Source organism: Leucopleurus acutus (genome assembly GCF_964270905.1).
Source record: "Leucopleurus acutus genome assembly, chromosome: 10".
In the NCBI taxonomy this organism is placed as follows: domain Eukaryota; kingdom Metazoa; phylum Chordata; class Mammalia; order Artiodactyla; family Delphinidae; genus Leucopleurus; species Leucopleurus acutus.
This window is the reverse complement of record NC_139153.1, coordinates 46595446-46617201: the sequence shown is the minus strand read 5'-3', so window position 1 is coordinate 46617201 and position 21756 is coordinate 46595446. Positions and strand designations below refer to the sequence as shown.

Below are 21756 nucleotides of genomic sequence, written 5' to 3'. Positions count from 1 at the left end.
CAATATCCTGTATAACTTATAATGGAAAATAATCTGAAACTATAGATATATAACCGAATCACTTTGCTGTATTCCTGAAATTAACACGATATTGTAAATCAACTATACTTCAATAAAAAATGAAAATTAGAAATAGGTTTCCCTATCAGATGAATTAAAAACAAAAAGTTTGAGAATAGCAAGTGTTGCCGAGGTGTAGGGAAAACAGTAAGTCCCCTACCCTCTGTGTATGAGGGCAAATTGACACCACCATTTTGGAGGGGATTCGGCAGTCTCTGAACATAAAGAATGCCCATATACTTTGATGCAGAAACCCACCCACAGAAACCTAGCTAGCAGAAATACTTGCACACCATGCAAAGATGTTCATGGCAGCACTGTCCAGAATTGGTGAAAAGTCTGAACCATCTAAATGTTCATCATAATGAGAACAGCTAAATGAAATGTGACACGTCCCTGCCTGGGAGTTCCATGCAGTCACGAATAAGAATTGGGTCAACCCAGATGGTGGACAGAGAACATAGTAAATATAGTAAAGTACAAATAGTGAGTTGACAAACAAAGATATCCTACTTTATTATATTTTCATTTGCATGCAGTGTGACTGTGACTAAAATGCGTGTCACATCTCTAGGGGGTTTCTGGAACTCTCACTTTTTATCTTACATGCTTCTATTATTTATGAATCTGTTTTTAGTGAGCATGTATTACTTTCATAATTCTTAAACCAAAAACATAAGTGAATAAGGATTGAACATCTAAAGCCTATAAAGACAAAATGCTTAGTGTTTCATTTCTTGGACCTGAGTTCACTTTCAGCCAGAGCAGTTCTGGGCCACAAGTACAACTCTGTGAAGATCCTTTATGTATGCATGTGGGCATACACACATACCACACGTGCACAACTACCTACACACCTCTACACATGCACACGCACACACACACACACACACACACACACAGAGTTGTCCAGCTCCGCATGTGCATGTGGAACGCACGACTTTACAGTACCTGGGGCAGTTCATAGAACATTCTTGTGTATTTATTGGTGCAAGGGAGTAAATAGCCAGGGCTGAGCAGGCAGAAAAGAACGTGATGAGACTGAAAACCCAACACTCACCACCTCCTCCACCATCCCAAGCAGATGACACGTCCTGTGGAATCCATGGTGCCCTCCTGATTTCTGGCTTTTCCCTTTTGTCTTCAAGGCGGGTAAACCCAAGAAAATGTGGCCGTGAGGATGGGCACTTATCCACTCAGGTCATGTCGTGAGATGCCCCCGCTTCTTCCCCCTGCAGTGAGGTGAGAGTCCCGCCCAGACCGTGGGGGGCTTACGGGCCCTCGTCCCTGAAGAGTGTGAGGTTGTGCGTCTGGATGTGGCTCAGCAGGACCTGTCCTCGCCGCTCCAGGGTCTGGAGGACCCGCCGTAGGCCCTGCTGCCCGCCTTGGCTTTCCCAGAACACCGGGTCTGTCTGCAGTGACTTCAGCAGCATATTCTGTAGACACCCTGATGCGAGAACCTTCACGACAGACTCAGGAAACCTGGAGGAAGGTCCCCCAGTCCCATAACAGAAAGGAAGAGCAAAAGCCATCTCAGAGAGTTTCCATGAAAGGCCAGGCCAGTCGGCCAGAACTTGCACAGCTGGGGGCCCGCAAAGCCAGCCCGCAAAGTCTCTGGGGCCACCTGCTGACTAGTTATCCAGGAACCCTTCCACCCGCTCTGCTGTGACAGCAGGCAGGGGATAGAGCTTTCGATGGGTCCCACCTCCCTGGGTGGGTGAATCCACTCTGCTGGCCCGGGTGAAGTGAGGAGGAGCCCGAGGAAGGCCCAGCCGCTGCAGGTGTGAGCAGGGAAGGTGTCTCCCAGGCTAGCTCCCTGCCAGGGAAGGGCCAGCCTGCCCACTCCCCAGCAGGGCAGCCCATGTTGCGCAGGGCCTGGAGGCCCTCTGGATACTGGGGAAGGGGCAGCCCATCATGGACTTGAAGGGCCTGCTGGCTGTATCCCCTCAGCTTTCCCAGGACTCCTCACCCCCTTCTGAGGCTCATCCAGCAGCTTTTGTCTGAGGGACTGTGGGCTTCTCTGGAGCCACAGTTCAAGGTCTACAGCAGGGCCATCAAGCCTCAGCCCCTGAACCTCCACCCAACCGCTCTGACCCTCACCCGTCGATGCCCTCCAGCAGCCGGAAATTCAGCTTGTGCTCCGGGTGCTGAAGGTTGCCGGCGTTATCGATGTAGACCAGATGAGAGAGATCACTGCTCCGGACCTCAGGCAAGAACATGGACAGAGACAGAGGAGAGTCAGGGAGCAGCCTAGCCGGTGCCCCTGGACTCGTCGGGGCTCAGCAGCTTGGGGGACCCTGAGCTGTCAGTCCCACCACCCAGCCTGCTACTCGCCCAGATGGTCCCCTCGCACTGAGCAGTGAGCTCACTCCATGCCACTGCCGTGCTTAGGACATCCAGGCACCCTCTCAGTGAACCCTCCCAGCAACCTTGGGAGGTGGCCACTGATATTAGCCTCATTTTACAGAAACAGAGGCACAAAGAAGTAATTTGCATAAGGTCACACAGCTAATCAGTAGCTGGCTGGTTCAAACCTGGACCCGTAGCCAAAAGCCACAGCACCTTCTGCAAAATTGCAAGGCAGAGGGACTGATTCCTGTTCAGGTGGCCGAAGGGCTGAGGAGCATGGGTGGAAATGGGAAGGGGCAGAGGTAGCCCACCCAGGGGCTGAGGCTGCGGGATGTATCGCACACTTGCACCCTCACACACGTATGCCCGCCCACGTGCCCCCTGTGCCCCTGTCCCAGGCGTTCCCCTGAGCATCACTGAGGACACAAGACACCCTCCATCCTCAGGTAGCACTGCCCATCCTCTGTCCCCACAGTTTTAGGGCCTCCAAAAACTCTTCAAAACTGAAATCAGGGCTTCCCTGGTGGCGCAGTTGTTGGGAGTCCGCCTGCCGATGCAGGGGACACGGGCTCGTGCCCCGGTCCGGGAGGATCCCACATGCCGCGGAGCGGCTGGGCCCGTGAGCCATGGCCGCTGAGCCTGCGCGTCCGGAGCCTGTGCTCCGCAACGGGAGAGGCCACAGCAGTGAGAGGCCCGCGTACCGCAAAACAAAAAACAAACACTGAAATCAGCAGCAGGGAATTCTTTAGCACCTTAAAACTCTGGTATGGTGGGAACAGGAGGCCATCTCTTCCGGCTCCCACCTCCATGCACACACTCCGTTCTTACACATTTGCCAAGATTCCCTGGTAGTTTCCCATAATTCTCCTCAGCAACCTGGGCTTAAAGTATGAACTTCTGTCTTCAGGACCTCAGCTTCCCCTCTCTCTGCTTCTTCTACCTCTCACCCCCCTGCACACACCAGGGATCATCTATTTCTCGAAACCCGATGACTCCTCCCTCCAAAAACTGATATCGGGAAGGATCTGTGAGACAGCTGCCCACCAGGGGTAAAGGATGGATATAAAAGCCCTCCCTCTCCCAGGAATATTTGCCTTTTACTGGGGAAGGAGAGAGGTGGCTCTGGGGCAGGGGAGGGAGAGTTCCCACCACCCAGCAGCACCACGAGGCAGCCCTGGCCTGCGGGCTGGTGGGGCTGCCTGACGCTCGGCCCAGGGCAGCATCTGATGGCTACCGTCCAAAGCAGCTGGCCAAGGTGAGGCAGTGAGGACACCAGCCTCACTGGGGGAAGACAGCAGCCCCTCCCTAGGGTGGCACTTTGCTCCTCGCGCAGGAGAAGCGGCTGTTCTGCCCCACCAGCCTCTCATCGATGGCCAGGGCACACGGCTTCCCACCCTGGGCTGTAGTTTTCACAGGAGGCAGCACAGTGTTCCTCCAACAGCCCCAGCCTGTGAGCCATCAGGGGCCAGGAGAGCGCCCTGTCACTGCCACCAACCAGACATGCAGCTTGGGAAACCCCCTTCCCCGCTCCAGGCCCCAATTTCCATATTTACTGGCACATTGAGGACATCCTACTAGACACACAGTTATTACACTCTGCTTCCTGGAGCCTTAGGGCGTCCCCGGAGTCTTCAGGGCTCAGAGGAGTTAGTGACAACAGCTCCAGCCCACACCCCATACCTACCTAAACCACATCCTCAAAGTTCCACCTGTGTCAGTTCTATATATTAAGGCTTCCTGAAAACATTTAAAGGGTTCTGCTGCTGAAAAGAACAGGATTGGGACACCCCAAGGTCACGTGATCTCTGACACTTGCCAACAGCATCTGCTGATGGAAACAGGAAGACCTGAGTCTGGGGCGACCTGGGGACATACCAAGATGTGGACCAGCCGCAGCTCCCCCGGGTTCCGGCATTTCTCTCGGAGCCTCTCTTCCACACAGGGGTCCGAGGGCTCGGGCTCGAAGCCGCAGCAATAGCGATCCAGGCGGTCATGGACCTGCGGGGACACCGTCCTCTGAGGGCCCAGCACTCGGGCCGCCGGAGCCCTGGGGCCACACGCTGGGGGCCATCCTCAGGGATCTTGGCGCTGGTCAGCTCTGCTGCTGGCCTCCGGCTGTGACAGGGCTTCTGCTTGCTCTTTAGCCAGCCTGCCCTGCCCCAGGACTGCTTTTGCTCACACTGCGTGGACTTCCACCCAACATTCACTGCTTAATCTCTTCCCCTGGCCCTGAGCTCCAGCCTGGGGCTGGCTGTCTCGTCTGCCTGGGGAGACCCACACATGACCACTTTCTCCTTAATCAGCAAATGCTACATCAGGGATTCCTCCCTTTACAGAGATAAAAATCTTTTAATGACCATCCAGGCGGCTCCTGCCTTAGGACAGTGCTTTCACCCTGCAGGAGGCCTCAATCAAAGTCAGGAAGGAGAGCATTCCTGTTCCTGGCTCCTCTTACACTGGATGCCTAAAATGGGAGCAATGACGCTCCCTCAGGGATGATCACGATGTGCTTTAATAAGAAATATGGTCTCTTCCCTGGTTCCTGGCACAGCGCTCCTAAAACCCCTGCAATTTGCTCAGTGATATGAGTGTCTTTTGTTATTCATAATAAACCCCCTGACCATATCAGAGTTTAATAAGGTGACTCGGCGCGGCCCTTAGATCACTTCAGGCTGATTGCCAGATAGACAAGTAGAGAGCAGAACTTTCAACCCTACCCTCCAACTTCTGGGAAGAGTAGGAGAGCTGGAAACTGGGTTATAAAAAGTCTTCAACAGTGAGATTTGGGGAGCTTCCAGGTTGGAGAACACACCCACATGCCAGGAGGGTGATGCACCCCGACTCCATGAGAACATACAGGGTTGTATACTTGGGACCCTTCCAGACCTCTCACCCCATGCACCTCTTCAACTGACCGTTCACTTACATCCTTTGTAATAAACCAGTACACAAAAGTAAAGCGTTTTCCTGAGTTCTATGAGCCATTCTAGCAAATTATTAAACATGAGGAGGGGGTCATGAGAACCCCCAACTTATAGCCAGTTGGTCAGAAGTCCGGGTGGCCCAGGATTTGTGACTGGTATCTGAATCAGCAGTCTTGTGGGAATGAGCCCTTCACCTGTGGGATCCGACATTGAGTCCAGGTGGATAGTGTCAGAATCAAATTGTACACCCAGCTGGAGTTGGAGAATTGGTGGGGTCAGAAGACATCACGCAGATGACCGGCACCACTGCTGCATCTCTATCTCACCCACTCCTCACTGCAGCCTTGCAATAGAAATATTATTGTCCCCATTTACACAGGGGGACACTGACCCCAGACTTGCCCAAGGTCCTACATGTGAAAGCAGTACAGCTGGGATTTGAACCGAGGTCTGCCTGGCTTGAGCCCAGTGCTCTCTGTTATCCTGCCCTGCTTCCCTGAAGGTCGGGAAGGGTGAGCCAGTTAGAGGTCAAGTGAGGTCCCCATCATTACACTAGTTAAGGCTGGAGAAGAGCTTTCAAAACTGTGAAGGAGGCTGTTCTGCCAACCCAAGCCGCAGATCTGATCCAGCTTTAGCCAGCACCACCATCGTGCCTCCCTCTGCCACATGCAGCCAACCCCCTCCACAAATGGCAGAGGGGACGGGGGCGGGGTTGGGGGGACGACACAACCTATAAGCCCCAGGATGCGGCGCTCATCAAAGCCGGGCCAGCCCCCTCGCAGTCCACTCGGGCCCAGCTCAGCGCTGGCTGGAAAAGGTCTCCCTCCATTTCCATCTCCCTTTGTAGGAAACTCTCACATGTTCTGAAGAAATACAAAATTGATTTCCTTCTACACAAGCCAGAAAATAACTATAGTTCTATTCACCAATCAACCTCACAAAATCGGAGTCCAGAAACGAGACAGTGTTAAACAGTCCCAGCTACTGTCCCAAACCTGGAGGACAGGCCCAGCTTGGCCGGGGGCAAACGGCCAGAGCCCTGTCCAGGCAGCGAGCCCACGAACGAGCCCCCGGCGCAGACAGTCACTGCTTTGGTCTCCCAGACTTTGGAGAACAACAATTACAAGTAACAGAAAAGCCTGGCTCAAAATGGCTTTAATGTAGGGGAAAGTAAGATCATCTACCGCAGGAAGCCTCGTGGTGGGGCAGCTGGGGGATTTAGCAGCTCCTACTGTCACGGTAAGGACTCGGGTTTCTTTCTGCTTCTCACTGTACCCGCACAACGTTAAGGACATCCCTTTGTTGTCTCAGGAAGCCTGCAGGTGGCTGTTGTGGGTATGTTTTTCCTTGTTGTGTCTAGACAGAAGGAGATAGAGACACAGGAAGGGAGGGAGGGAGGGGCGGGGAGGCGAGGAGAGAAAAGGAAGCTATCCCCCAACAGTCACGGAATAGAAGTCCTTCCTTTCAGCCTGACTGGACCATATTTGGACACAGGATCATCCCTGGTCCAGTGGCAGCCAGGGATGCACAGACCTCTGAGCCCAGGCATGGGGGGAAGGCGAATCACACCAGGGCTCCGTGCAGAAGGAACAAGAGCAATCAGCTGGGTGCCCCAGTATCCTCGCTCAGGCTCGTAACGCGAGTGTTGACCGGGACAGGGCTGAGGACGGAGCCCTGCGTCATATGCCCCAGAGACCTCTATTTGCCCTAACTATTTTTGAATCCACCTGAGGCTAGTATCACGCCCCCATATTTCTCCATATGGTCCTAGAACTTAGCGGGTGAGGGTGGTCCTCCTCCATGCATTCACACACATGCCTTCCTCAGCAGGAGCTTCGAGGCTGCCCACACAGAGGTTTAGAACAGAGGTCGGCAAGCTTTTTCTATAAAGGGCCAGACAGTAAATACTTTAGGCTTTGGAGGCCATATGGTCTCTGTCACGACTACCCACCTCGGCCTCTGTAGAGCATATTGTACGTATTCTACCTAATATGCAAACAAATGGTCATAGCTATGTTCCAAAAAACCTTTATTTACATACACTGACATTTTAATTTCATATAATTTTTATATGTCACAAAATATTCTTCTTTTGAGCTTTTCAACCACTTAAAAATGCTAAAACCATTCTTAGCTCATGGGCCATACAGAAACGCAGAGAGAGGAATTTGGCCTACAATCTGGGCCATGCCTGTGACCCTGGTTTGGAGCCCAGTAGATCTGGGGGTGAATCGTGGCTCCACTGTGTCCTAACTCCATGACCTAAGGAAGTTAGTTAACCCCACTACGCCTCAGTTTTCTCATCCACAAAATGGAGCAGTGATGCTCCCTCAGGACCTCACTGAGGCCATCACACAAGGCGATGATGTAAACAAAGCAAGGGTGGTTGTCCTGGAGGGCCCTGGAAGGGACAGGCCCAAAGGCCTGGAGGAATCTCAGGGTTCCTCCCTCCAGAAGCCCCGGCCCCACCCCACCTATAGGCCTGAGAACCAGAGTCTGAAATAAAGCAACGTCATGACAATCTAGCCACTCTCTTCTACGTGCAGGCCTGGTTTCTGGAGTGCAGACAAATCTGTGAGATGGACACCACCTACCAAGTCCTCTTTGGCTGGGAGAATGCGTGCCAGGACAGTTCTAGCAAGACTGAAATACAGTAACTGCTCTGGATTTCACGTGATGCCTGATGCACAGCCAGCCAAACCCCCTTTCTCCTGCCAAACGCTCCCTGACCCTGTGCAGATTTCAACTCGCTGCAGCGTTGCAAGTTGAAATGCTGGAAGCTACGAGGAGTAACAGCCCACGTGATACAGGCGGCGCTGGCGTCCCCAAATCTACACCCATTTGAATGCTGAACAGGAAGGGGCTGGCCAGGTGCAGTTGCCAGTGTGATTAATCTGCCACGCTGTCTGGGAACTTTTTTCCACTGAAGAGAAATTCAGTTTAAACTGCAGTAGTCAAGCAGGATCAAGCTTAAGCTTCATTCCCAAATCGCTTCAGGATTTGATTTTTTTCCCCCTTTTTGAAAAAATGAGGAGTTACCAAGAAAAAATGATAATCCTTTGCAGTTTTGGTTTTCTGATGAACCTAGCAGAGTTGGATGATCGTGAAATTTTTGTTTAATTCTAGTTAAACAGTTGTGAAGCCCTTACTCTGTGCTGGGTACCGCTCTGAGTGCTTTACCCATCACCACTCATTTAACCCCTCCCAGCAGCCAGGAGGCAGATACGGTTATTATCCCCATTTCAAAGATGAGGGAACTGAGTCACAGAGGCTAGTAACGTGCCTAGGGTCCCACAGAGCGAAAGTGGTGGCACCTAGGGACTTCCCTGGCAGTCCAGTGGTTAAGACTCCACGCTTCCAACGCAGAGGGCGCGGGATTGATCCCTGGTCAGGGAACTAAGATCCCACATGCCATGCTAAGACCCCACATGCCCGTGTGGCCAAAAAAAAAAAAGAAAGAAAGCGGTGGCGCCTAGACTCAGACCCAGGCAAGTCTGGCTCTGACCACTGAGTCAGACTGGGTGGCAGGTACACGTTTTTTGGCACCAGAGAGTACAAGCTCCCCAGTGCAGAAAAGAAGATATGGTTCAGCCTGATCCCCAGCACTTGTTCTGCACAACGGGACTCAGCTGAGGTTTTCTGAGTGAAAGGCTGAATGAATGAAGCGCACGGCTGGCTGACAGCAGGAAGGATCGGGGGGTGCTTCACGTGAGGACTATCACTGAAAGCCTGCCTGTCAGGTGAGCCCCACATCCCTGCCCAGGATACCAACACCAGGAGGCTTCGGGGGGAGGCCTGGCTCTGGGGTCCCCAAACAGGACATCTGGTGGGACAAGACACTGCAATCTGCCAAGAGGGACACGAGGCCCAGCTGTGGGGAGGGGAGGTCTGGGAGGAGCCCAGCACAGGGCACAAGGGGTGGCCCGAGTCCTCTAACCCATCCACCAGGCTCCAGGGCCAAGACGCGTTCCTCAGCCAGTGCCTGATCTGAGTCTGGTGGATTCCAGAAGAACTGCCTGCTGTCCCTGGTGGCCCCGGCCCCTATGCAGGACCTTCCCCTCACCTGGGGACAGTCACAGGCCCAGGTTCTTCTGGATGGGAAGGGTGGCTCTTGGCCAGGCCAGCTCACTGCCAGATTGCCCCAGAGTGGCAGCATCTCTGTCCAAGGAGGGCAGCAGGCTGGTCTGTTAAAGAATTCGTGAGGCTTTGGGGAGGTCGGGCCGGGGGTGGTGTGGGTTACTCTGTACTGACTCTTACTCTCCTCTGATGACTCCCTCTGCAGTGTTCCCCTGGTGTCCTGACAGAGGGCAACCTTCCCGGAGGCCCAGGGGAGGAACATCTGGATGCCTCATCTGCCCCAAGCCTGAGGCCAGAGGTCTCAGCACCGGCTCTGGATGTGGGTGAATAGACTGGCTGGTGGGCCAGGAGATGGTCTGAGAAGAGCTAGACCTTAGCTGAAAAGACATCTGTAGATCACCCTACATTTTAAACATCAACACAAAACCCAGCAGCCGTGAAAAGATGAATCCACCACAGCAAAATAGGTTCCAATCGAGAAAACTGGGATGAGTCACCATGGGAACACCTTTCACAAAACATCCCCACATCAATACACTAGAGGGGGGAGTACTGTGAGCGCCTCCCTGGATACTCAAAAGGCATTTGATATAATTTTTACATCCATTCCTGACAAGAAAAACTCTAATAAAGCAAGAATAGCGAATAGTTCTTCAGTCAAAAGCCAGCATGATGTTTAATGGCAAAACACTAGAAATTGTCCCAAAAAGAAACAAGTCAAGTCCATCATCCCATTACTATTTACCATTAATCTAGAGGCACCACAACTGTAGTGAGGTGAGAAGAAAGAAAGAAGAGGCAATGAGGAGACAAAGTGCATTCATTACAGAAGAAATGATCGTATACTTGGAAAACCCAGGGGATAAACCAAGCAACTGTTAGAAGCAGTACGAAGTAAGCAAGAGGCCAGTAACCAAACTATGACACAAAAATAATATCCTTCACACAGACCAAGAGCTACGGGCCAGAACATATTGAGATAGGCTGGGACCTGGGACCCTTTACCAGAGTGCTTGCAATACAAAGAAACTATAAGGGACTAAAAATAACTGCACACAGGCTCAGTGGGGCAAATTATGAACAATAAGATACAAAAAGGTCACAAACCAACTGTCACTTCTGAGGTGCCAGGAGCAAAAGGAGGGCCCCGCACGCATGATCCCTGCACACAGCACCACCAAGGGGGTGTGCAGACCACCTAAGCTACGCCTCCTGTCCAACCCACCCATCCGCCCCCAGCCTCACCCCATTTAAGGGACCAGCTCGCCCTCGCCTTGGGAAGTGAGCAAGGGCACCTGTTTCTTGTTTGCGCTCCCGTGTGCTGCAGCACGAGCTCCAATAAAGCCTTGCCTGAATTTCTCATCTGACTTCTTATCAATTTCTATTAATTTAGGTCTCCTGCCGATTTTTGTATTGGGTTGTTTGTTTTTTTGATATTGAGCTGCTTGTATATTTTGGAGATTAATCCTTTGTCAGTTGTTTCGTTTGCAAATATTTTCTCCCATTCTGAAGGTTGTCTTTTCGTTGTATATGTATAGCTGGTTCACTTTATTATAAAGCAGAAACTAACACACCATTGTAAAGCAATTATACTCCAATAAAGATGTTAAAAAAAACTTCTATTGATTAAAGAGTCCAAGAACCCAGGTCAGTAACAATATAATGGAAGGAAAGAGGCCATTTTCAGTGGTCACAAGAAGATGAACTAACAGTATCATCCCAACATGGAAGTGAAGATCTAGCTCAAGAAAACATCAAGATGCTTCTGAGGAACAGGAATAAATGGAAAGACATAGCCTGTCCTTGGCTAGAATGACCCTGTATTTTAGGATGTAAATGCTCTCTCTGTTAGTCCATGCAAATTTAATTTGATTCCAGTGAAGTCCCAAAAGGACTTGGGAAGGCAAAGGAAGTAACAAGCTGACTCTAAATTTCACAGAAGAATAGTATGCAAGAATAGCAGAAAAATCTTAAGAAAGAGCAATGAGAAAGACCGAGCACTCCCAGTTATTAACTTAAAATATAAAGCATGATAATTAAAACAGTGTGATTCCGACACATAAATAGACCCTTTACTGGAACAGAAGAGTCCAGAAATAGACTTTTTAGTACATATGGAAATTGGCTATATGATAAAGACAGCATTTCAGATTGGGGGAAAGAATGATTTTTCAACAAATGGTGCTGGGACATTTGGGTTGCCATCTGAAAAAAAAATCATTGTTTTGCACCTGATCTCTTATTCCAAAATAACTTCCAGATGGATCAAAAATATATGTAAACACATGGGAGAATTTTTTAAATAACCCTGAAATGAGGATGGCCCTTTAAAACATAGTACACTAACCTAGAAATCATAAAAGAAAAACCTGATAATGTTAACAACATTAAAAAATTTTTTGAATTTCTGCACAGCAGAAAGACTAGAAACAAACTTTAATTGACAATGGAACCTGAGAGAAATATTACAATGCAATGAAAACAAAAGCCTAATTCCCTTAATCTATATAAAGCTCTTAAAGTCATTAAGAAAAAGATCAACAATCCAACAGAAAATGGGGCAAAGGATATGAACGATTAAAAAAAATCTAAAAAGAGGCAGGACCAGGGTGAGGCAGAAGAAAGTGCTTCTCGCTGCCAGGGACATGCACAGCAGACAGGCACTCCTAAAATGTTTGCACCTGGGGCCCCTCCCTTGCCTCATGAACTCACTTTCTACTGCTGCATAACAAATGACCATGAGCTTAGTCACTTAAAAATGACTCATTAACTCGGTTTCCGTGGGTCGGAATTCTGTCGCGTTTCTGCCAGTTTCTCTGCCCAGGGTCTCAGACTGAACTCAAGGCGGGGCTGCATCTCTTTTGTAACTCAGGCTCCTCTCCTGGGCTCAGTCAGGTTGTTGGCAGAAACCATTCCTCGTGGTTTTAAGACTATGTTCCCCAAGATCTCAGGGTCCTTCCAGAGGCCGCCCCTCCCCATAGGCAGTTCATAGCGCGGCTGTGTACTTTCTTCCTCGAGGCCCTCAGGAAAATCTCTCTGATGCTTCATCTTTGAAAGACTCTCCTGATTGGCTCAGGCCCACCCAGGGGAATCTCCCTTTTGATTAACTGAAAGTTAACTGATTAGTAACCTCAACAATATCGCAATAACTTTGTATGGTGACAGATGGAAACTAGACTTATCGTGGTGATCATTTTGTAATGTACAGAAATATGAAATCACTATGTTGTACACCTGGAACTAACATAGTGTTGTAGGTCAATTATACTTCAATTAAAAAAGAAACACCCGGGCTTCCCTGGTGGCGCAGTTGTTGAGAGTCCGCCTGCCGATGCAGGGGACACGGGTTTGTGCCCCGGTCCGGGAAGATCCCACATGCCGCGGAGCGGCTGGGCCCGTGAGCCATGGCCGCTGAGCCTGCGCGTCCGGAGCCTGTGCTCCGAAACAGGAGAGGCCACAACAGTGAGAGGCCCACGTACAGCAAAAAAAAAAAAAAAAAAAAAAAGAAACACCCAAAGTTAACTGACTGATAACCTAATCACTGAAATGATATTCCATCTATTCGCAGGTCTCATTCCTACTCAAGGACAGGAGTTAACGCTAAGGGGGGTGGTTATCTTGGAGACCATCTTAGAATTCTGCCCATCACACCTCACCCTAATCGAGGTCCTGCTTTTAAATATATGTAAAGATGCTTGATGTCACCCTTTAAACACCCTTGCCCGGGCGGGCTGTTTCACCCCTCCACCGTTAGCTGCACCACCTGTGCAGGAGGGAGGAGTGCAGCACCCATCTCTTGGGTCTGTTGTAGGACTTGAAGGAGCTCATGTGTGGGCACTCCATAAATGGTAGCTACTATTATATTTCATGTCATCGGCTGGAAGCCTGAGAGGTCGGCAGTGGTCACGGATCTGGGATCCTCTCTAACTGCCACAACACCTGATGTTCCAGGGAGCCCAAGCCAGAGGAGATGCCATGAACCACAGACTTGAACTCAAAATAAGGAACACACACAGGATCACAAATGACTGAACCCGGCTCCCCGGGAAGGAAATGGGCCAACCTTAACCCAGAAGAGACCTAGAAGAAATGACTTTTCCAGAGTCAGTTAAGTCAGCAAAGAGGGCAAGGGTATGCCCTCTACGACCAAGCCGCACTAGATTCGATCCCAGCTCCAACACTTAAGGCCTCATGACTGTGGGCAAGTTCCTTAGCCCTTCTAAGCCTGTTTCCTCACCTGTGGAAAGGAGCTAAAAATACTGTGCCCCCCTAGGGCTGTTATGCATCAACACATGCTAAGTGCTGGCACGGGACCTGATGTGGAGGACATCAGGCAGCATTTTATGCTGTCATCTGTTCTGGATGCATAAGTTAATTACGTGCCAGAGGCAAGGGCTGGACAAATGACTGTCACATTGTTTTCTGCCTCTAAGATTCTCTACCAGACCCGAAAAGAAATGGAGAAGGCCTTGGGATTCTTCTCAGTCTAGAGGAAGGAGTGACATTTGAGGAAACAGAACACAGCAGCACCTAGATAGGGAGTCATACAGAGACCCTGGATTCATTCATTGATTTGTTCATCCATTCATCCACTCGTTCACTCATTCAACAAGTGCTTATCTAGGACCAAATCAAGAGCTTGGCCCTGTGCTAGGTGCTGGGGATGTGGTAGTGAACAAAACACAGAGACAGAAATGAACAAATAAATAAAATAAAACTTACATACTGTGCTGGGAGTCAGAAAGGAAATAGATAGGATAGCACAAAGGAGAAAGAGGATAACAACGGGGAAGTAGAGTCAGGAGAGCTGAGGCCCCAGGGAGGAGGAGTCGGAGGCATCTCAGGCTCTTGCACCTGAAGAAACTGACCGAGGCCACGTGCCAAGAGGCGGGGCTAGAGACAGCAGACAGGGATGGATCACGTGGGTCCTTGCAGAACCTGATACCGAGGGCATTGAGATGCTTTGCCTTATGGTAACGAGGAAGTAACACAATCTGATTTACAATCGTAAAAGAGGTATGTTCTCTACCTGACCAGTTGTCTGTGAACTTCAGAGGTCTCCCTCCAACTTCCAGCTGCTGTAAGCTTTGCCCAGGGGCTTTCTCCAAATGCCAGGGAATTAACACCTCCAGGAACAGCCCTCAACCAAAGACCAAGGGGAGATTTCGCTATAAATACCTCGCATCCCTCACCTCTTCGTGGGCTAACTCTGAACGTGTATTTTATACCATTTCTCAGAATTTTCCTGTGGAACTAAGCCCCAGTCGCCCACAGTGGTGACCTGCTTGTTGACGCCCTTTGTTGGCTGCCTTCCCTCCATCTCACTTTCCTCTTCACTACAGGTGTTTCCTGGGGTCCCCTTGCAGATGAACCACCACAGTGGAATCCTGGTCTCAGGGTCTGCCTGGGGGAAACGAAACCAAGACATCACTCCGGCTTCTGTAAGGAGACTGGATTGGAGGGGGACATAAGCAGAGGTGGGGAGACAAGTCCAGGTAAGAAAAGATGGCGGCCTGGACCAGGTTGGTGGGAGCCGAGGCTTTCTGGGGTCTGGACTTTCCAGAACATGAAGGCCCTTCATAAGCAGAAGCTGCAGAATGACTTCCGTGAGCGAACATTGCTCTCTCGCAGGCTGTCCGAGTTCTCCATAGCTTCTCACCCAGCCGAGCCAAGCACATGCCCCCTAAGAGGACGCAGGGCGTGAGAAAAGAAGCCTGTCTAAAAGGGAAAAATGCAAATGTGCCCAAGCCCCCAGCACTTCTTTCTCTCCCTCCGGCCTCTGGGTAGAAGGCCCTCTTGGGTCCAGGCACAACAGCCCTTGGGTTGGATTTGGCTTACGGCGGATGTGATGGTCATAGCTCCTCCCAAACACGGTTGGCTGTGCCACCTTCACTGTCCCAAGAGGAGGAGGACTTAGTGTCTTTCACCAGAGTGAATGCAACTCTGGCAGCAAGTAGCCCTGGCAGGAAGGCGAGTAGAGCTCTTTGAGCCCCGTCCCCCCAGCAACACACATACACACTCTCCCACCCACTGTGTCCAGCGAGTACAACCAGCTTCTCACTGACCCTCTCTCTTGGTCTTACTTCTCCTGATGACACAGCCCAGGGTGGGGTGGGAGGGCACCCACTCACTATCAGTCCTTTATCTTTCTTAGAGAAACCAGTTTATTAATCAAGAACACCATCCTGGTCACACCGGCCTGCTGAAACTTGGTTTTGACTTATCATTCACTGGGAGCAGCAGATGCTATTGGGACCCACCCCCGCTCCTTGGCACTCACTACTCCTGTGCATACTGATGGCTTTCTACCCCAAGTGCCTGCAGCTCTCTGCCTTTGCCCCTTTCTGGCTGCAGGAGCATGGACCAGTCTAGAGGTTCCTGGAAGTCAATGCCCTCAGGAACAGTCTCAACCAGCGATGGCTGGGAGTTAGTGGCCCAGCTTCTTTGGCCCTTCGGCGGGACAACTTGAGGCGTTTTCTACATACTCCCCCAAAGGTGTCAGCGGGATTGAGCCCCAGTTGCCCACAGCAGTGTCCAGGCACCACATGGAGAGTATGTGGGTTGATGTGGATGGTGTGCACATATGTGGCTATAGCATGTATGTGGCTATGTTCACGTGTAAGTTCATGTACAGTGTGTGTTTTGGGGGCGTGTGTGACTGACCTGACTATTGTCTAACAAGTGTTTGCTCCCCCTTCTACTCTGAACAGAGTGCACTTCCCTTCCCTGACATTGGGCTTGGCCATTGACTTAACTCTAGCCAAGGGAATATTAGCAGAAGTGACATCAGCAGAGGCCTTAAATGTGCTTCTGCAGTTTGGTTGAGCCCTTGGGCTTCTTCCACTCCCCATTAGAAGGATTGCCCCAGGTGGTGCTTCCTCTTCAGCCCGGGCTCCAGAATGAGAAACGCCGAGCAGACCTGAACCCACAGCTTTGGGCCAAGCTCAGCTGAGCCCAGCTGACCCACAGACCCTGGAGCAAGAAATCAAGAGCTGGTGTCTCAAGCCATTGAGTTTCGGAGAGGTTTGTTACATGGCATTACTTCAGCAATCACTAATACAGTGTTATGGGGGATTTGCGAAGCACGGGGTATGGTTTGTGCGATACGAGGAATGTGTCTGAGTACAGTGTTTGTGTATTTTGTGTCTGGGCAAATGTTATGTTGTGATACATAAACACAGAATAACAAGGGTTTATATTGGATGAGACAAAACAGACGAGCAAGCATACTGCAGAGTGCGCTGCATGTGGAGTTTGTACCTGGCTTCTGGTCAGAAGGGACCTCAGGTTCCTGGGCTGGGAAACCCACAGCCCCGCCTCTCTCCAACTTGCCTGTGGTTTCTAGGAAGGCGGCATCCTCCAGACAGGGGTGTTTGACTTGCCTGGTGTTCAGCAAACCCAGGAAGAGGTGGCACGAGGCCAGCCGAGTTGCGTCTGACCACACACACCCAACCTGCGTGTGCTTTGGCTGTTGACCCTTCCACCCCCATGGCAGGGCTTGGCAGCTGGGGAAAGGCTCCACACCACAGCCTCCACAGATGGACAGAGGGGCTCTGTGTGGGCAGAAAGCTGCTGCCTGCACATCAGCTGGACTGGGGCTTTGCAAGGAGGGGCCTCCGAGCTCAAAGCCCCAGGGCATCCCTGTAAGCACCCCCTCTTCCTGCCCTCATTCATGGCTAGATGAAGAGGACTCTGTGAGTAAGTGGGTAAGCTCTGGAGTCAGACCGTCCAGGCTGTATCTCAGCTCCACTAGCCATGGCCTTGGGCAAGTAACTTAACCTCTCTCGGCCTCAACTGTTCAACTTTAAAACAGGGAGAAATGTAGTGGCAATCTAGTAAGGTTGCCATGAGGATTGGATGAGTTAATTCCTGTAAACTATTGGAGACAGTGCCTGTTTATTATTGAGCTTGGGCCACCCGCCAGGCGCTGTATGAAGTACATTACGTGAATGACCTTGCATGCACAAAGCACACAAGGTCAGTGTTATCTGATGGAAGCTGGGCTCCCCCCAGAGACAGACCTTGAGACAAGAATTCAAAGCAAAACAGTTTATCTGTGAGCTACTTCAAAAACACAAGCAAGGAGAAGGGAAGGGAGACAGGGAGGGCCAGCAATGACCACTGTGGGTAACTAGGGCTCGGTCCTGGTAGGGAACTGAGAGACACATGGAGTCGCACCACAGAGCTTCCCCAGTCAGGGAGCCGGGGCTTTACACACCAGCTCCCATCAGTCACAGGAGGGCAGCTCCTGGAGAGAGCATGACCAGCTCTCCCACTTTAACCAGGACTGTAAGTCTGTGGTCTGGGAAACCCCTGCATCCCAGGCTAGATGGCAGGCCACACTGTCTGGAGGGCATTAATTCCCAGCCCTCAGCCGGTCACACCCTGCGCAGAGCAGGCTCAGGGCCCAGAGCCCGAAGATGCAGATGCTGGCAATTCAGAGCTACCATGTGCCCAAGGGCATAAGGTTGGGACACCCGGTCCCATTTAGAGGTGAGAGAAGTGAAGCTCAGAGAGGCAAACTAATCTGCTCAGCGTCACACAGTGGCAAGGGGCCTGTGGGCAGGGGGTTCAAACCCAGGTCTGTCTGATGCCAAAGCCCATGCCAACCACCAGGGCCCACACTCCTCCCTCCACAAGGGCAGCCACGAGACAAGGGCTAGAGGAGCTGCGAGTATCATGGGAGCCCAGCTAGTCCAGTGACTGGAGACAAACATCCACAGGCCGACAGGTAACATCCAAGCGTTTGGGGGTGGGTGTTAGACAATTAAGAGGTATGGTCTTCGGCCAAAAGGAGAGTATAGCAGCCTTTAAAGGGGGCAGCAGCTACTCAGCTCAGGAGGATTCCTGCCACGTGGGAATGAAGGCCCCATGTTACTAACCCATCCAATGTTTCAAAGGAAGTGGGATTTTCATGAGAAATCTCCAGAGTATTAAATGTGGTCTGAGAATTTTCTAAAACACATTTTGAACCAACCTTCTATGGACCAAAGAGGGCGCATCAGTCCCTGGCTACCCGGTTACGGCACTGAACGCGTTCTGTGGTGCGTCCACTCACCCCAGTAGGTAGATTTAGGGCTAGTATTGATCTCTTTCCTCAACAGGGGTCCCTACAGAAATGGGGGCTGGCTTGGTGTGCATTTAGCACACGTACCCACCTGCTTTGCGCTCTAATCGTTTTTTGTCTTTCTTTCTGGCCACATTTTCCCACTCGTGTCTCCACGGCTGACATCCAGCTCACAGGTCCCGGAACAGCCACACTGGCTGTTCACAGGTCACTTAGTAAATAGGTGATGCCTGCAGTCCCCCTGTTAACCTCTGGGCCCTGATCGCCAACCCCTTCTCCAGGACCCCCGAAAACTCCAGGGTTAACTCCTGGCCCAGCAGGGACCTCAGCTGGCCCTGTGGCTTCCTTCTCATTCTTCAGGGCCCAAGCTGGACCATTATCATCCCTTTATCTCTCCCCTCTCCCATTCTGTCTCTCCTCCACCTCGACTTTCTTTTCCGAATTATGCAACCATCTTGAATCCTACTTGATTCAAGGATAAAACATTACCAACAGTAGCGTGCTGATGAATGTTTAACAACCAGCTCTCAGGGAATAGGGAGGAGTCCTGATTTGTAGCATTTGCTGATTCCCTTGATGTAAATACTCCTACGCTGGCCAATTTCAAGCTACCAACATGGATGAATGTGGAGCTAGCAAGAGATATGCAGTAACTCATCATTATGTAGTATTTACTAGGTAGATGCAAAAAACCTCAAGAGCTCAGATAATAGTACAATGTAAAATAATTATGAAGTGATGAGTTCAGAGTATTATTACCTTTGTTTCTAATATAACTTATTATATTGTGAGTTTATATAATTTAAATTTTAATAACGCCTGTGTTTCACAGCCAGGTCATAAAATTCCTGAAATTCTTGTGAGCCTATATGAGCTCGTTCCAGCACACCAATGGATGAATGAACTCAGAGGCAGAAAAATAACAAAAACGGGTGCTTGGTGATCAAAAGACAAGGACTAGGGGGAAAGTCGCCGTCCATCCTCAGGTGGACAGTTCCGGCGTCTCAATTCACCTCAAATCCCCTACCTCCACTGCTCCCCACCCCCGCCCCGCCTGGACCCACTTACCTGCAGCAGGAAGTCGAAGAGTGCCAGGCGTGCCCACTCGGTGCGGTGGATGCCCAGGCATGCGGCCTGGCCCGGCTGGCTGCAGTCACGTGCCAGCAGGGCCTGGTACTGCAGCCAGCCCAAGGCCAGCGAGTTCTGGTCGTCATCTGGATCACCCAGGTGCTGCACGTCGGGTGCCCACCAGATGACGGGCCTTGCGCCACCGTCCGTGTAGCGGTAGGGCAGCAGGGGGCTGTGGAAGCGCCTGGCCACGGCAGGTAGGCTCCGGCGCAGCCCCAGCACGCGGTCCACGTGGAAGGACAGGACCTCAGACAGGTCCCCAGGCCTCTTGATCAGGCCACAGAGCCCCTGGGAGCAGAGGTGGCTGAGCCCCGGAGACAGGTCCTGAAGGGCACCCTTGGCGGAGAAGCCAACCTGCAGCACCTGCCCGTGGCCAGGGACCCTGGCTTTGCCCACCACCTGCCCCTGCGCCAGCAGCTGGAGGGTCTGCACATCCTGCTCTGTGAGCCACGGGGGCACCTGTTCGCTGGTCCTCAAGCCACTCGACAGCCTGGGGGTCTCAGCGTCACACCACACAGTTCCTTGCAGCTCCCCAACAGAGCCAGGCCACTGACGAGCCCCCGTGGCCGGGGAGGGACCCCCTGCTTGTCGTCCACCAGTCAAGGCTCTGTTCCTCAGTCCTGGCAGATCCCCGCCTTCTGCTGGATGAGGCCGGAGGGTCGGTCCAGCAGTAGCTCTCCAAGTCTGTAATGCTGCCATGTTGTGCCCTGCGAGGGGGCCATCTGGGGTGCCCGTCTCGCTCTGTGCCTCCCAGAGGGGACCACTGTGCCAGGGGAGGTCCAGGTCTTTGGTTCCTGGACCCCTGACCTCATCCGCCCTCAGGAGCACCAGATGCCGGGTACTGAGTCTCAGATCTCCTGGAGGTGCCAAAGTAATGCCCCTCTTGACCCTCCCTGGACGCCTGCTGTCCATGCCTGGGGACTGCCTGCTGCTGTCCACGCTCCCTCCGTGGCCTTGCTCCTCAGCACACACCAGGATGGAGCTCCCAGGCAAGGCCCAGCCTCTCCGGAACCTCAGGTTTCTTGCCCGCTGCCTCCAGCCGGAGCTCAGAGCCTGCCTGCTCTGGGGGACAGGGGCACCAGTTACCTGCTGGGGCTCCACGGGACCAGGGTCTGGGCTGGCGGCTGGGTGCTGTGGAGGGAAGCGGGTGACAGCCACCACAGACAGAGCCATTAAGAGGCAGAATGCCGTCACCAACCGCCTCTTGCCACGCAGCTTTCTCCAGAGCCAAGATGCCTGGGGGATGGGGTAGAAAAAGAAAGCTTGAGACCTGTGAAAACATCAGCCCTAACCCACAAGACAACAGGACGGTGGATGAAGGAACATCGTGGGTGAACTAAGAGGGGAAAGAGCAGAGCCAGGTGGAGTAACACCTAGCTGTCCTCGAGAGGCCCGGGAGCCAGCTGCGCTCCCGCCTCAAAGCTCAGCCTGCTCCGTCTCCAGGACAGCCCTGGCCGATGCCTGCAGGCAGACTAGGCTTCTCCTCTCCGAGTAAACTGCCATGATGACTCTAGTCAGCAAACGCACTGAGAGCCTTTCCCCATCTTCCCCCACCACTAAGTGCGGGCCCCTGTCGTTTCGTCTCCACGTGATCCCACTCTGCGGACCTGCAGTCGTCTCCCACAAACACGCTCTTCCCTTTTCCGGGGCACACGGCCGCCCAGCTACAGATGACCTTGCCCGGCCTCCCTAGCAGCCAAGTGTGACCCTGGGACTAAGTCCTTGCCTATGGCCCAAAGCAGCCAAAAGGAGGCTGGCTGCCCCGGCTTTCCCCTCTCTGGGCACACAGGTGTGGCAGTGGCAGCTCCACACGTCTTGGCAAGGACACACCCTGGGGCAGTGAGTTTTCAGCACGTGGTCTCTGCACCAGCAGCATAAGCATCACCCGGAAACTTGTGGGAAATGCAAATTCGCAGGTCCTACCCCGGAACCACTAGATCAGAAACAGGGGCGCAGCAACCTGTGTTTTAACAAGTTCTCCGGGTGATCCTGCTGCTTGGGCACCGTGGAGCCACCAGAAGGAAGGAACTTGGGAGCTTGCGTGACCCCATGGGAGCAGAACTGGCAAGAGCTGTTTAAGCCACTGTAGTTTGGAGCCCCCCTAACTGTGAGCCTGAGGCGCCATCTCCATCCCCTCCAACACCCCAGCAG

At 52.0% G+C, this 21756-nt stretch overlaps 1 protein-coding gene across 1 annotated transcript; it reads right to left on the bottom strand.

Annotated features, from left to right (window-relative positions):
• Nucleotides 1–1101: 1101 nt before the first annotated feature.
• Nucleotides 1102–20887, bottom strand: GASK1A (golgi associated kinase 1A; the record flags this gene model as incomplete). The annotated part of the gene is given in 5 exon segments (XM_082849093.1): nt 1102–1542; nt 2161–2264; nt 4285–4407; nt 19546–20865; nt 20867–20887. Coding segments are annotated over 5 exon segments (1779 nt in total). The 3' UTR covers nt 1102–1331.
• Between the last annotated feature and the right edge of the window lie 869 nt (nt 20888–21756).